Below are 16,184 nucleotides of genomic sequence, written 5' to 3' on the forward strand. Positions count from 1 at the left end.
TTTGATGTGGCTTGAAGACTCATTTTGAAGGTTTGACTATAAGGCTTGACTTGAAAACTTGGTTCGATGACCGCGGTTTTATTGGATGATTCGATTTGAGGACTCGATTTAGGATTCGTCTTGAGGATTTTGTTCGAACGTTTGTTTTGAGGATCCAACTCAAGGACTTTACATGGAGACTTGTCCCGACTTTAGACTTTTGTTCGTTCCTCATAGTTTGGATCTACGGTCTACACGTTGTCTAATCTTTTTCCTTATGAATCGGACTTGCATTGTTTGTTTGTGGGACCGAGTCTTCTAATAATGAGATTAGATATTGTACTTAGGTATGTATTTGTCATTTTTTTCAATTAGGAGTGTTGTTTTGTTGAAAAAATGATGTTATAACACAAATTATTTTGAATAATTTAAAAGAGAATAAATAACTGTGAGCAGTTGAAAAATAACAATAAATATGAAAGTTTGAACTTAAAAAGTATACAAAAATATTTAATTTGACGTTAAAAAATAATTCGATTATAAATTATTTATATTTATTCTAAAATAGTAAATAGTATAAAAATTATATTTTCGTTGCATAGAGCTACTCCAAAATAGATTTTGGAGTTCGAAGTCTCCAAAGTTGGTTTATTACAGTATATAATTTTGTATAAATATAGTGGACCCCAAATTCCTCATTCTCAGAACCTTCTCTAATAAGCAAACTGAGAGAGAGAGAGAGAGAGAGAGAGAAAATGAAGCCCGCCATGGAAACAGTTACAAGTCACACCTCAAGAGCTTGATTGTCTTGTCACCGGTGTGTCGTATGTTCATATATTTTTATGATTACTCTTGGTTATTGTTTAGTCTTTAATTTTGCAACACGAAAGCACTTTACCTTTTAAGACTCGCAAGTCGCGACCTGATCGCTTCTCTTAATTTACATAATTACCAAGGATTAAAAAAAAAAAAATCGTAATTTTGGTTCAGAGAAAATCTAGGAAGAGTGTGTAGAGCGAGACCAGCACCGAGTCAGAGTTTGTTTGAGGTTTTCGTTGTATATAAGGTCAACACAGTATTAATTTTTCCTGTCAGTCTGTTTGTTAGTTGGGCAGTTTGTTTGTTCGAATTTTACGAGATAAAATCTTAATCTAATTCTCCATTTCTTTCTTATTTTCATACAATAGAGAGCGGAGAATGAAGATATTGCTAATTTGGGTCATACGCGCAGGACTTTGATTTTCTGTTTGTTTATCCGAATTGAACAGGGCGAGAGAGTCAAGATCAGGCCTTGTGTATCTGAATCTTGAAAATCAAAGCAGAAGACAGACTCTTAGAAGTAGAACTAAGAAACCCAGTGTTCTGAAGAGCCGAGTTTCATGGTGGTGAGAGTTTTGAGGTGAAAAGGTAATTTCCGGCTCTGAGGTCGTTTCCTAGACATTCATGGCCGTGGTGAGTCCGGTGGTAGCGCAACACGCCGGTCGGATTAGGTATCCCAACATCTCGAGTCACATGGCTAGCGCTGAGATCGCGGAGGAGCCCGCAGTCGAAGACACTATATTTGTCGCTGTCGGAAAAGATGTGAAGGAGAGCAAGTCGGCTCTTATATGGGCTATTCAGAATTCAGGAGGGAAGAAGATTTGCTTGCTTCATGTTCACGTGCCTGCCCAAATGATACCCATGAGTGAGTTCGCAAACTTTTTGATCTGCGTGGTTTGTCTTTGTTTGTTGATATGTTTGTGTCTAAAAATCTGTGTATGTTCTCTCTCTCTCTCTCTCTCTCTCTCTCTCTCTGTGTTAGTTAGACTGAAACAGAACTTATCAATGAATCTGCTTGTGGTAACGTGGACAGTCATTATTGAGACAGGTCTACAAAGTCATGATGACGAATTGATTCAGGAGTATATTTTGGTTAGCTTAGTTTTGAACTCAGGGCACAGTGATTTTGTTGAGATAATCGATTTCTGATAATCCTTTTATATATTGCTGGTGACTGTAGTCATCGTATTTTCATTCAATTAATAAAAAGGATTCCCCGACTCGTCTTTGTTCACAGTGGGAACAAAGTTTCATGCGAGCTCCATGAAAGATCAGGAGGTCAGAGCATACCGGGAAATTGAACGGCAAAGCATGCACAAGATTCTAAACGAGTACCTCTTTCTTTGTCGCCAGACGGGGGTAACGTTCTATTTCTTTTCTTTTTTTCCGATAAAGAAATAATTCTAAGTTGAATTATAATTTTTTATGGCATTAGATACAAGTGGAGAAAGTACATATTGAGACGGACCCTATTGAAAAGGGAATTGTTGAACTCATATCCAAGCTCAAGATCAGGAGGCTTGTCATGGGTGCTGGCGCAGACAAGAATTACTCAAGGTACAAATCTGGAAGAGATCTTCACTATTAATGTTATATATATATATATATATATATATATATATATATATATATATATATATATGTATAGGGAATGGGCCATAGTTGATAGAGCATGCTTATCTGTTCCGGCCTTGAGTTTTTCCTTTACTATCTCAAAGTCCATAAAGTAATTGATTAAATGGCATATAATTTTCCTACAAAAGTGAAGTGGTCTATCTTTCCTATTCTTGAAAGAAGACTATGTGAAGTCTCTTGCTATTTGTGTTCTCTAAGATTTTTCTTTTTATAGAGGAGGTACTACTCCACCATTTATTTTCTTCATAAGATTTAAATCGATATCTAGTACAGTGTCTATCAGTCTATGTCCTTGAGTTAATAGTGAGGTTGCTTACTAATACCTCAACGTTGTAGGAAAATGCTGGATCTTAGGTCGAAGAAAGCCATTTATGTACGCCAGCAAGCACCTGGTTTTTGTCATATACATTTTACTTGCAAGGGACACCTTATCCATACCAGGTTTGATTATAACTCATTTGTTGAATATTTAACATAGTCAATTAAGCCCATAAATATTTAGCTAGTTATCGGTCCGTATCAGGGAATGTTATGAAACATGACAATTGTGTATACAATAATCAATCAGGGTGCGTGATTCAAACGGAGCAGATGTTGAGGCCAGACCTTTATTGGTGCATCAAAACCCAAGAACCGAGACAGGACAAACTAACCAACTGAGATCACTATCTGTAAATCTGGGGACGAACAGCCAGACAACAGATACTAGGCCAGCTCAAGATTTACTCCGACGGGCTAGGTCTGCGAATATTGATAAGTTTGGTTGTGGTGTAACAGATGAAGGGCTTTTACCTTCTCCACGGAACATGTTGGATGACGGAGCTGATTATGATGTATGGGTAGCGTTACGAAGAGGGACCCGGAGCTCATCCATTGGTTCGGGTTTTTCAACATGCTCTTCCACTCCTACGGCTGATGTAGCTTTGGTTCCGTATATGAGTAATATAAGACGTGAAACTAGCTCGGAGATAATTTCTCTTCCACATTCCAAAGATGACTTTACGCATTCATCTCCTCCTAGTGTTTTGGTATGTTCCCATAAATATGGATTTGGATACAAGGGTTTGAAAGATTAATGCTACATGTCCTTTTAAACCCACCACAGTATATAAGCCATTTTCTATATTTTTATTTTTCTTAACTAAGTACACGATTGCTTTAACATTTTATCAGGATGGCAGCGTAGATGACTCTCTCTATGATCATGTTGAACATGCATTTGCTGAGGCTGAAAGTGCTAAGAGAGAAGCGTTTGACGAGGCCGTCAGACGAGGGAAAGCTGAAAAAGACGCTATCGATGCTATACGTTGGGTAAGCCTCTTCTATACTTGAAAGACCTCTTAATCATATTGATTGTTCAGTTATATATGAAGTAGGCCCATTCGTGAGTGTCACTCGACATTTTCAGGCTAAGGCATCAGAATTCCTATACAGAGAAGAGTTGAAACACAGAAAAGAGATCGAGGAAGCTCTGGCCGTGGAAACAGACGAGCTCAATAGGATGAAGAGGCAGCAAGATGAAGTGATGGAGGAGCTCCGCGCGGCCCAAACTCAGGCATCGATGTTGGAGAGGCAAATTACAGAGGCCGACGAGAATCTGAAGGATTTGGAGCAGAAGTTCTTCTCTGCCGTCGAGCTCCTGCAGAACTACAAGAAGGAACGAGAGGAGTTGCAGGTCGAGCGCGATAACGCACTGAGAGAAGCCGAGGAGCTGCGGAAAGAGCACGGAGAGGGTTCAAGCTCGAACGTGCCTCGATTCTTCTCTGAGTTCTCATTCTCGGAGATCGAAGAAGCAACGAGTCGCTTCGACCCTTCGTTGAAGGTTGGAGAAGGAGGGTACGGAAGCATCTATAAAGGTCTCTTGCGTCACACACAGGTCGCTATAAAGATGCTAAATGCTCATAGCATGCAGGGTCCCGCAGAATTTCAGCAGGAGGTATTTTCGTTAATATTTCTTCTCTGGTAGGACCTGGGATGATAAACAATCTTGTTACTGTAACTGAATTGATGTTTTGCACCATATCGGCCTTCAAGTCTCAATCTCCAAAATAAGTCTACAGACACTAAAATATAAAGCCAACCGTAATAATAAATAATAATTACCAAAAGGACCAAAAAAATATCATAATAATCATTAGTCCATATTTATATCTCCTGCCTAATTAGGAGATAACTAACTGGGTGCTTTTAGAAATGCTGAGCCCAAGACCTCATGTTCATAAACCAAGAACGTGAAATACTACTAATCCCGGTCTAGCATGTACCTAATACAGTAAAGATTGTGCATAGAAAAATTTGTAAAACCTAATAAAGTTTTAGAAGTAATTATGACATGATAGCTGATAAGTGCAAGAACTGTTTTTTATTTTCTTTCCTTTTCAGGTGGATGTTCTGAGTAAGTTGAGACACCCAAATCTGGTGACACTCATCGGAGCTTGTCCAGAAGCGTGGGCTCTCGTGTACGAGTACCTACCAAACGGGAGTCTGGAGGACCGACTGAGTTGCAGGGACAATACTTCCCCGTTATCGTGGCAGACTCGCATCCGCATCGCTTCGGAGCTCTGTTCCGTCCTCATCTTCCTTCACTCAAGCAAGCCGCACAGCATCGTGCACGGAGACCTGAAGCCGGGCAACGTCCTCCTCGACGGCAACTTCGTAAGCAAGCTGAGCGATTTCGGGATCTGCCGGCTGTTATCGAGCGAGGACGGCAGGACGCTGTGTTGCAGGACGAACCCGAAAGGCACATTCGCGTACATGGACCCGGAGTTCCTGTCGACGGGGGAGCTGACGTCGAAATCGGACGTGTATTCCTTCGGGATCATAGTGCTTCGGCTGCTGACGGGGAAGCCGGCTGTCGGGATAACCAAGGAGGTGCAATGCGCGTTGGAGCAGGGAAGGCTGATGAAGATATTGGACCCGGTGGCCGGAGACTGGCCGTTTGTTCAGGCAGAGCAGTTGGCCCGCCTGGCTCTCAGGTGCTGCGAGATGAGCCGAAGGGACCGCGCTGATCTCGGCTCCGACGTCTGGCGGGTGCTCGAGCCCATGAGGGCTTCCTCCGGCGGCTCCTCCTCCTTCCGCCTTGCTTCCGGACCCCACTTTCAACCCCCTCCCTATTTCATCTGCCCCATCTTCCAGGTTTCCCATTTCTCACTACCCATTTCTGTATCATTCCCATCCTCTCTTCTATTCCACTTTGACTTTCAATTGGTGTTTCTGCAGGAGGTGATGCAGGACCCGCACGTGGCGGCGGACGGTTTCACGTACGAAGCGGAGGCAGTCAGAGGGTGGCTCGACAGCGGCCACGAGACATCTCCGATGACGAGTCTGAAGCTCGACCACCGAGATCTCGTCCCCAACCACGCTCTCCGCTCCGCCATTCAAGAGTGGCTTCAACAGCGCTGATCCATTCCTCTACTCTTTCTTGCCTTTCTTTGTATTTTTCTATATCTCAAATGCATTTTTGTACATACTACAGTGGACTTTATGGTATTAAACAAAGAAGTGGACTATATGTAATGGACTCTTTACCTTGAACAAAGAAGTGAGGATTTCGTTTGTGCCATCAATATGGTTATTTTCTTTAGTTTGAAAGGAGACTTTCGTAAAATAATCCTTCTAAATAGTGTTAGTTCATGAATACATCTTCTAGTTGAATTTTATCATATTTAGAGCGCTCAAAGACGCCTTGTGAAACTTTTGTCCAAAGAATAAATAAAAGCCTATTTTGCATAATGGGTATTCATGAATTACAGATCAAAATATTTCTCCTTTGAAAAGAAGGAAAAAAGCGTGGTAACGACTTCAAATTTTGTTAATTACGTGGGCAAATAACGATTCAGCTAAATACAGATTGGATGTATAACAAAAAGATTCGTTACTAAAAAAACCACATATTTTTTTTAGTATTTGCTTAATCGAAGACAGGTTTTCAATTAAAAAATGGCGGTGAACACAAAAAAGTGATCTCCTTTAACAAAACGCGCTTATAAATTCGTTGTAGATTTTATATCTTCTTCTTGACTGATAGTCTGTTCTCTTTATACTACTAAAACTAAACCCTGTAATTTTTATTTATATATTCTGAGATCGATCTTTATAATAATAGGATATTGGTCATAAAATAAACCTTAATTGATGTTGTTATGTCCTCACATTGCCGAAGAGTAAACAACATCCTTTCAACAAAAAAAATCATAAATCATGCCTCAAAGAAACAAACATGGCTCAGACCCCACAAAGAAATTTTCGGCCTCATCAAGAGATTCTCGGTCCACTCAAAAGATTCTTGATCCTCCAAAAAAATTCTTAACCCTCAAAGAGATTCTCGATCCCTCAAACAAGCATCTCGACTTCACCAAGAGATTTTTTTCGACCAACTCCAACAAACAACCTCAATGAGTCTTGAGGCCCAAGAAACAATGTACAAAACTCCTATAAATTATTCACTTAGTGAAGGAGAACTCAATCTAGAGATACAAAAGGCTACCAAATTAATTCTTTATTTCCTTTTCCCTCAAAGCAGCACAAAACACATACTCCCGTACTCAAAATAGAGCTAATGTTGAGCGTCGGAGAGCGCGACGGAAAAAAAACTATACGCGCCCCTTTAGCTCATCTTCACTACTTTGTTTAGGTGAAAGACGAAGACATAGTGGAGACAAGTCCGACGAGGACGGCTAAGAAGACAAAGAGAAGACAAGGAGGAGACAAGCTCGTCGAGGACGACAAAAAGGCAAAGAGAAGAGTACGACGAGACCAACACAACAAAGAAGACGTAAAGAAAATATCACCAATCGAACGGACTCTCAAGAGAAAGCAAGCATTCGCAACTCCCTCGAGACCAGCGGAAGCGTGACCCCGACAATCCAAGAACGAAACACATCGCAAGCTCGCCCCCCGATACTTATTCAATAAATCGCTTTTTATAATAGATATTATATTTTTCTTTCTTTTTTCTTTTATAAAATTGATTAAATGGTATACTGATGGATTAATATTTTAAATTGTATCGTACCCATTGGCAATATTACAAAATCTTCTTTTATGCACGCACGCACGCTAGCTAGCTAGCTAGCTAGCTAGCTAGTTGTCATATAATTATTGTTGTCAACTCAATTCTAAGATGATCATATTATTTTGTGTAATAGAACTATAAACATAAAAGAAAGTCAAAGTCAAACAAGTTCAAAATATAAATATATATTACAAAGAATTCATACAGAATTAATTATATCACAATTTCTGACAAAAAGCAAATAGATGCATGGTTTTGTTTTCGGTTTTGGAGGACAAATATTTCACAAGGGCGGTTGTAGAATCCCATGAAATCAAAACAAGAAACTGAAAAATAAATAAGAACACGAGAGCTTAAAAATGTTCGAGCCAAAAATACATAAACCATCCTTAATCCTCATCAAGCATAGAAAATAATTGCATCTGTCACAGACAAAAAGAACTTCAAACAAATAACTGGAAAATACCCCTTACAAAAAGACCAGAAGACAAGTATAGACAACATTACCATACATATACACTTCTATAATGCATGGGTTATAATTAATTATGCAATACATGGGTTAGAGAAAAACAGCATTCTTACTAAGTCTTTGAAGCATCAACAATCGTCACACTATCAGTGCATTCTAGACCATCAAGACGTTTTACTTTCGTGGCGCATTCATAAAATGAAGCTTAAAATGAGAAAACAGTTCTAATATGAAATGGAAATAATATTATTAGACGTTCCAAAATGTCACACACTGTTCTGCACATCTAGATATTTAATCAATATTCGGCATTAGTGATTTTTTAGCATTATATAGTCAGTGGTAGATTTTTTTTATTAGCGTGACAACTTATTATTTTCAGAAAAAGAAAGGCATCAGTTCTTAAATGCATGTGTGTATGTATGCAAATCAAAACAATCTCCCAACGAAAGCAATCAATTCTTCACCTAGAATTTATGAAAGAGCACCAAGAAACAGAATAGGAAACAATTCTCCAAATCGCAAACCTGGAAATTGAATCGTGTGTAAAACAATCGAATTCTAACAAGAGAATAGACGAAATCCCTAATGAGCAACATGAAAATAAAATATCGAGCCGATTGTTCTGCTGAGAATATCTAGCTATGCTTCAAGAGCGCTATGACATTAATCAATCAACAACAATAAAGATTCAGAGTTGGAGAATGTCATCATTAATTAGAGACTATAAACGACAATGATAAAAAAAATCAAGAGTTCTGAGCACCAATGATTCAAACATGTAGATGGACTCACAGAGCATCGTGAACTTGGTGAACTATGGCTCCTCTCAGCGACCCAAATTCCTCAACGGCAATGCGAACCAAACAATGTAATCATCCCCTGCACCAATTAATATTAAGCATTAAATTAATTACTAAAGAAATTGCAGAGCATATACTCACAGAGATGATTGAAATGAAAAAAGGAGTTCCAAGTTCTCAGAAATTGCTAATTTAAAACTAAGATTTGTTGCGTATCTCAACAATTCAACGCTTCTCATATCTTTCAAAATTTATAATGATACAACATCATATTATCATTCTAAAATCTCCAGAACTCGGCAATCAACACCACAAAATTTGTTTAAAATCCTCCACAATTAAGCAACAAACAACATTAAAACAATTTAAACAAGTCTCATCATCGGTTTGAAATGCATGAACTCACTGTGTCTCAACTCAAGCACACACGCTGAGAGACATGGATTAAGTGCCCATTACATAAGAGTAGAGAATCTGGCTGTACAGCTTCTTCAGTGCCTTATTGGAGTGACTTAGTCACTTCTCATCAAAACGACACTCACTCTTCTTTTAATACACAATGTCGTTTTCATTATGCGTCTTCTGTATTTCTTGTTTTCCCTCTTTCGCTCAGCTGAGTATATAAATTCAGTTGCACATATTTTCAATTCATTCAATGAAACAGTAATTCATTCAGTTGAGCCAAACACTATTTTGTTAATATGGTATCAGAGCTCTCTTCCTTCTAGCTCCGATCGGAGATCTTCGTCTTCTCCGATCCACTTCTCTTTTTCTCCAAATCGCTGATCTTCGTCTTCTTCGATCACCATGGACAATCAAGCTGCTCAACAATTCATTTCATTTTCTCATCCGATTTCGTCTAAGCTTGACGCGAACAATTACATCATCTGGAGAAAGCAAGTTCAAGCAACCTTGCATGATCACAACTTGCAGAAATTTCTCTCATCGGAGGTTGTTCCTCCATCGGAATTCACGACGGAAAGGAATCGCAAAGCCAGAATTGTCAATCCAGCGTTTGTAAGCTGGGATCGGCAAGATCAACTCATCATTTCGTGGCTAATGGCCTCAATTAGCGACGGCGTGCTCTCACGACTGGTTGCGTGTGATACATTTGCTCATATCTGGAGCACCTTGCAAATCTACTTCGCGTCTCAGATCCGAGCGAAGATATCTCAATTCAAGACTAAATTGAGTGGAATCAAGAAATGATCTATGTCAATCAATGACTATCTCCTCAAGATACGTAACTTGATCGATCTACTCTCCATGGTAGGTGAAACTATGAAAGCCAAAGAACACATCGAATGCATCTACAGTGGCTTGCCTAATATGAGAACTTCATCATGAACATGGATACACGATCTGAGCCTCTCTCGGTAGCTGAGATTGAATCTCTTCTGCTAACTCAAGAATGCAGAATTGAGAAAAAGCATCAATCTCAATCTGAAACACCAACGGCTAACCTCTCTCAGTACTCAAACTTCGGCTGGAACAGAGGTCGAGGATCTAGTTATGGTCGCGGCTCAAGCTACTCTCAACCTTCTCGTCGAAATTTTTCATCGTGAAGCTTTAATCCACAATTCGCTGGTCGAGGTAACTTCAACACTACGCCACACACGTATCAGAACTCTCACTATAATTCTGGCCGAGGTTATGCATTACAACTGAGCCGTGGACGTGGCTCCACTGGGCGTGGTCGAGTTCAATGTCAGCTGTGTGGTAAGACTGGCCATGTCGTGATGCAATGTTACTATCTCTATGATGAGTCATTCTACCTCCACAGCTACCTCATCAGCCTCAAGAAATTCAAGGTCACTTGGCTGAATTTGGAGATGATCAGATGAGTGATGTCCCATACAATTGTGGCTCCGATTCAGCCTATGACTTTCCTCTACAATAATGGTCACCAGCTGCAATGTTGGCAACACCGGAGACTGTTGTAGACTCCAATTGGTATCCAGACTCCGGTGCCACACATCACATCGGGTCTTCAGAAGAAAACTTGGCTCATGGAACTGAATTCACTGGCTCAGAGAAAGTACTCCTCGGAAACGGTATGGGCCTTAAAATCTCTAGAATTGGTCATTCTCAAGTTCTGTCACAAACACACCATAAGCCTCTATTCTTAGATAAACTCTTACATGTGCCACAAATTTCCAAAAATCTTCTTAGTGTGTCTAAGTTTACAGCAGATAATAATGTTTATTTTGAATTTTTCCCAACTGTCTGTTTTGTCAAGGATCAGGTCTCTAGGGCTATTCTGCTGCAAGGAAAACTTCATAATGGTCTCTATGTCTTCGAGAACTCTCAACTCAAGCTAAATACCAAGTCCTTGTCGTCTTCAAATCTCCCCTACTCCTCTCAGTCGATGTCTTCATTTACTGCACATTTGTCTAGTGTCAATTCGCTTACTATGAACTCCACTACTTCGAGTACTCATCAAAATCATGTAGTTCCATTTTTCACTTTGTGGCACAATAGGCTAGCTCATGCATCTGAACCAGTTGTAAAGGCTGTACTTCAATCGTGTAACCTCCAAAACTGCAATAAAAAGTCTTTTTCTGTGTGTCACGCTTGCTGTCTTGGCAAGATCCACAAATTGTCGTTTCAATCGTCCCAGACTGTCTATACCAAACCTCTTGAGCTCGTGCATACTGACCTATGGGGTCCATCAACCTGCCCCTCTGCTAGTGGCTACAGATATTATATTCACTTCATTGATGCTTACTCTCGCTACACGTGATTTATCTCTTAAGAAAAAAGTCAGAATCTCTTGACACGTTCAAGCTGTTCCAAAGACATGCTGAGCTGCAATTAGGGGCCAAAATCCTGGCTGTCCGATCGGACTGGGGTGGTGAGTATCGACCATTCACAGGATTTCTTACGACTGAAGGCATTGTCCACAGGAATTCCTATCCACACAGCCATCAACAGAATGGTGTGGCTGAACGCAAACACAAGCATATTTTTGGAACTGGACCGTTCAACGCTCACAAACTAGATTTCTGTTCCAAACCTTGCCTATTTCTAGGCTACAGTTTGAACCACAAGGGATACAAATGCCTGGACTCAACTGGAAGGGTGTTCATCTCCCGTGATGTGATATTCAATGAACATGTGTTTCCCTATACGCACATGTTTCCTGATCCTTCTCCATCCTCTTCAACACCTGCTCCACAGAATCTCATTCCCACACCTATCTTCCACGGCCCTGGTCTAATTCCTCCACCATCTCCTCCTATATCTCACTCATTACCATCCCAGTCTCTCTCAGAAACCACTTCCAGCTCGACTTCCCCACAGCCAATTCCCTCATCTCTTCCTATTCAGAATGATCATCCAATGCTCACTCGTGGGAAAGCAGGTGTGGTCAAGCCGCGTGTCTACATGGCCAGCAAAGAACCTGCAAGTGTCTCTGATGCTCTACTTTCTGAACCATGGAAACAGGCCATGCAAGCCGAAATCCTTGCACTTATGAGAAACAAGACCTGGAGTCTCGTGCCTCTACCACCTGATCGGAAGGCTATTGGGTCAAAATGGGTCTTCAAACTCAAAGAAAACTCAGATGACACCTTGAACAAACAGAAGGCTAGGTTTGTTGCTAAAGGCTTCAAGCAAGTGGCCGGCTTTGACTTCCGAAACTTTTAGCCCGGTTGTTAAGCAGACAACTATCCGAGTCGTTCTCAGCTTAGCCATGTCCAAGGGGTGGTTGGTTCGTCAATTGGATGTTAGCAATGCTTTCCTGAATGGGGACCTCAAGGAAGACATTTACCTCCAGCAGCCAGAGGGATTTACCGATGTGTCTAAGCCAAACCTGGTGTGTAAACTTCACAAATCCTTATATGGACTCAAACAGGCTCCGAGGCTTGGTTTGAAAAGCTACAACGTGTTCTTGTGTTGTCTGGTTTCACATGTACCAAGTCGGACCGGTCTCTCTTTGTCAAGATTTCCCCATGTCTGACTTAGTATGTTCTGGTGTATGTGGATGACATCCTAATCATCAGCAGCTGCTCTACTAGCCTTGATTCCCTGGTCCGTCATCTTCATGCTCAATTCGCTTTGAAGGACCTGGGTCAGTTTGACTACTTTCTGGGCATACATGTGCATCATGTGGAGACTGCCCTTTTCCTCTCTCAAAAGAAATATGCTGTTGATCTCCTGGCTCGTGTCAACATGCAATATGCAAAGGCCATTGCTTCTCCGATGACATCTGGCGAGAAAGTTACTGCGCACAGCAATGATCTTATGACTGATCCTCACCTCCACAGAAGTGTTGTTGGTGCCTTGCAATACCTGACGATCACTCGTCCTGAGCTCTCTTTTGCAGTGAACAAATTCTGTCAGTTTATGCAGACTCCATGGGAGGCTCATTGGAAGGCTGTGAAGCGTATCCTACGCTACATTGCTGGGACAATTGAGTTTGGTCTCCACATTCACTGCCAACAACCGTCGTCCATCTCTCTCGCTGGGTTTAGTGATGCGGATTGGGCGTCTGATCATGACGATCGAAAGTCTACGACGGGGTTTTGTGTGTACTTGGGGTCTAATCTGGTTGCTTGTGTTGTCAATGGTGCCCACAAGAAGAGTTGTAGTCTTTATTTTGTACATTTGATGTAATAAAGTCTCATGAAGACTCTTGCTTATTCATTAATAAAAAGTTGAAATGTTCATTCATTCCTCCTTGTCTGTTTGAAGCTTTATGATAAAACATTAGTCTTTAGTCCATAAACAAACTAAACAAGTTACGAAGATACAAATGTAGATTTGCATGAACAAACTCTTCGTAGTTTGCTTAAAACGATTCATTCGCAATCTAAGGGTCAAAGGACTATTGACCTCAGTATGATTGTTAGGAGAATCTATGATGTCTGGTTATGGGGCATTGAGAGTTGGAGACTCTATAGTTCTTTTAGGTATCTTCCGAAGGTACTGAATTGACCAGTGCACTTCTAGAGACAAGATAAGAACAAACCATTTAACCTCTTATGTCTCGAAGTCACTACGTATGAATTGCGTCGTGCTTACCTTAATCCTGAAATGAGACATGCCATTTCACACCTTACGTATTCTCATTTGAGAAAGTCAGAGTTCGGACTCACTATGTGATTCCAAACAAGGCCTATTGGTGAAGTACTAAGTTGTGAGAATGTCATGAGTAACTTTGTGAAGTTCTCATAGATATGGAATTCATGTACAAGATTGCTGAAATGCAATGTATATCACCTCATGCTTTGTTCCTTGGAATGTGAATAAATGAACTAGCCAGTGTCCAAATTGAGTCTTGACTCTTTTGGATGAAACAATGTGACTTGTTAGCTCCTCGTCAATACATTGTTTCTAAGTTATTCACAAGCGACAAAGGAGTTGAGGAAATAACAGCTAGAAGGGTAAAATGGTAATTTCATAAATCCCGACTAGCTGATGATATTCATGAAGGGTAAACATAGATAATATTCAGTGGATCCGCTCATCATAATTTGGTTGAATTCTTGAGTAGAAAATAAATTCATTTGAACCGAGAGATTTTCAGTGTCAGCTCTTTAGTGGAGTCAGTTGACATTAAGCTAAACTTGGAAAGGGTTTGTGAACTTTTGAGTCCAAGTGTTTAGCTCAAGCTTTGTTCATTTGGATCCATGAGGTCACTGTCACGAATCACATCGAGTAGGAATAGTTAAACTAGAAGCTAAGTCAAAACAAAAACTAGACAAGTTTTATGAAAATTGTCAAAAGGGTATTTTTGTCTTTTGAGACATAGGATGCAATGAATGTCAATAAATTTTTTTGACATGGTCATTTGATGACATACATCACTCGGCCAATATTAGTTTTATTAGGCCTTGTGGATTAATCTCATTTCATAAGAATTTTATTGAAAATTCTTAATGGGCTTTTTTCATATTGTCATGAACAAATGGAAAAGCTTCTAGAAGGCCTTTCTAGAATGATGTTGGGCGCCTATTATCCAAGAGAAATAGAGAATATTTTGTGCATAAATGTATTTAGATACTTGCCAAAAGAAAAAGAGGAAACAAATTTCCTATACAAGGCATAGGGAATTTCGGCCAAGTAGAGTCAAAGGGAAGCTAAATAAAAGAGGAAACAAATACAAGGATATCTTGGATCCTCTTTGGCCGTGTGAAATAGGGAGAAGAAAAGGAAATTGGCTCATGAATATGTGATATTCTATAGAAGAGGAAACTACCTTATTGAAGGTGGGACCTCTCCTATAAATAGGAGCCTTATTCTTCACATTTCATTCATCCAAGTTTTAGAGATTTGAGAGACTCTCTCTCTAGAACCTTGGCCGCCCCTCTCCTCTCTCTCTATTCAATTTCGGTTTTTGGTTTTGGCACCTAGGTTCTCATTTGACCTAGTGTTTAGCTCTTCGACTTCAAGACTCGTTCTTAAGTCGTAGTGTTTAAAAGTGCCCACACACTAACTCCTTTTATCTTGAGTGATTTAGTGATAGAAACTTTCGTGGTTGCTCGAGTTAACGAGGAAAGGAAGAGAGACGTGTTGCAGGGAGACGAACGTTGCAACATTTTCCAAAAGCTTCTCAACGTTCAAGCTTCTAAGAAGGTTAGTAATCTTTAAAGCTCGTATTAGTTTTTATTTACATGTGCTTGCTCTTTGTCTAGGTTAGTAAAAACGTTTTACTTGAAAAAGAAAATTTTTAAAATTCCACCGCTTACCGAAGCGTTAAACTTTTTCTTAAACCCTAGATCGATTCCAACAGCTTGGTCCTCACGCAAGCAACACACGATCTCTCGCTCATGTGCTGAGGCGGAGCTTCGTGCTCTCGCTAGTCTTGTCTCTGAAGTTACTTGGCTTCAATCTCTGCTTGGTGAGCTGGGTCATCAGTCCCTTCCTCGTCCTGTTCTCTGGTGTGACAATCTTAGCACGGTTCAGCTCGCTGCTAACCCGGTGCTTCACGCGCGCACGAAACACGTCGAGATTGATCTCTACTTTGTTCGTGTCAAGGTCCTCCGATGTCAGGTTGAGGTCCGCCATGTTCCTTCCCTCGACCAAGCTGCCGATGTTCTCACTAAAGCTATCTCTAGTCTTTGTTTCCCTGACTTGCGCTCCAAACTTTGAGTTGAAGAGCTTTCCACTCTGCGTTTGCGGGGGGCTATTGGAGTGAATTAGTCGTTTCTCATTAAAATGACACTCACTCTTCTTTTAATACACAATGTCGTTTTCATTATGCGTCCTCTGTATTTCTTGTTTTCCCTTTTTCACTCAGCTGAGTATATAAACTCAGTTGCTTGTATTTTTAATTCATTCAATGAAACAGTAAGTCATTCAGTTGAGCCAAATGCTATTTTGTTAATATGCCTAAACCCAAACAATTATTATATTCAACACAAACCTATCCTCTCTAAGTTAAGTTTCAATCTTGAGAAGTGTATCGAGGGATGTACTATTGAATTTATGGTCAAAGCCTCAGAGATGACAAGCGAGA

At 40.3% G+C, this 16,184-nt stretch overlaps 1 protein-coding gene across 1 annotated transcript; it reads left to right on the top strand.

The window, feature by feature from the left end:
* The first annotated feature begins 673 nt into the window (after positions 1-673).
* LOC149401580 (U-box domain-containing protein 33-like) lies at positions 674-6,016 on the top strand. Its single transcript, XM_089611677.1, has 10 exons — positions 674-796; positions 1,248-1,663; positions 2,036-2,157; positions 2,234-2,355; positions 2,770-2,874; positions 3,002-3,461; positions 3,607-3,744; positions 3,842-4,369; positions 4,816-5,568; positions 5,653-6,016. Exons 2-10 carry the CDS (start codon positions 1,423-1,425, stop codon positions 5,833-5,835), a joined length of 2,652 nt encoding a protein of 883 aa, XP_089467803.1. The 5' UTR covers positions 674-796; positions 1,248-1,422; the 3' UTR covers positions 5,836-6,016.
* Positions 6,017-16,184: the final 10,168 nt, after the last annotated feature.

Source organism: Urtica dioica, chromosome 4, assembly GCF_054948205.1.
Source record: "Urtica dioica subsp. dioica isolate 48M chromosome 4, U.dioica_male_clone48M_v1_H2, whole genome shotgun sequence".
Lineage (NCBI taxonomy): Eukaryota > Viridiplantae > Streptophyta > Magnoliopsida > Rosales > Urticaceae > Urtica > Urtica dioica.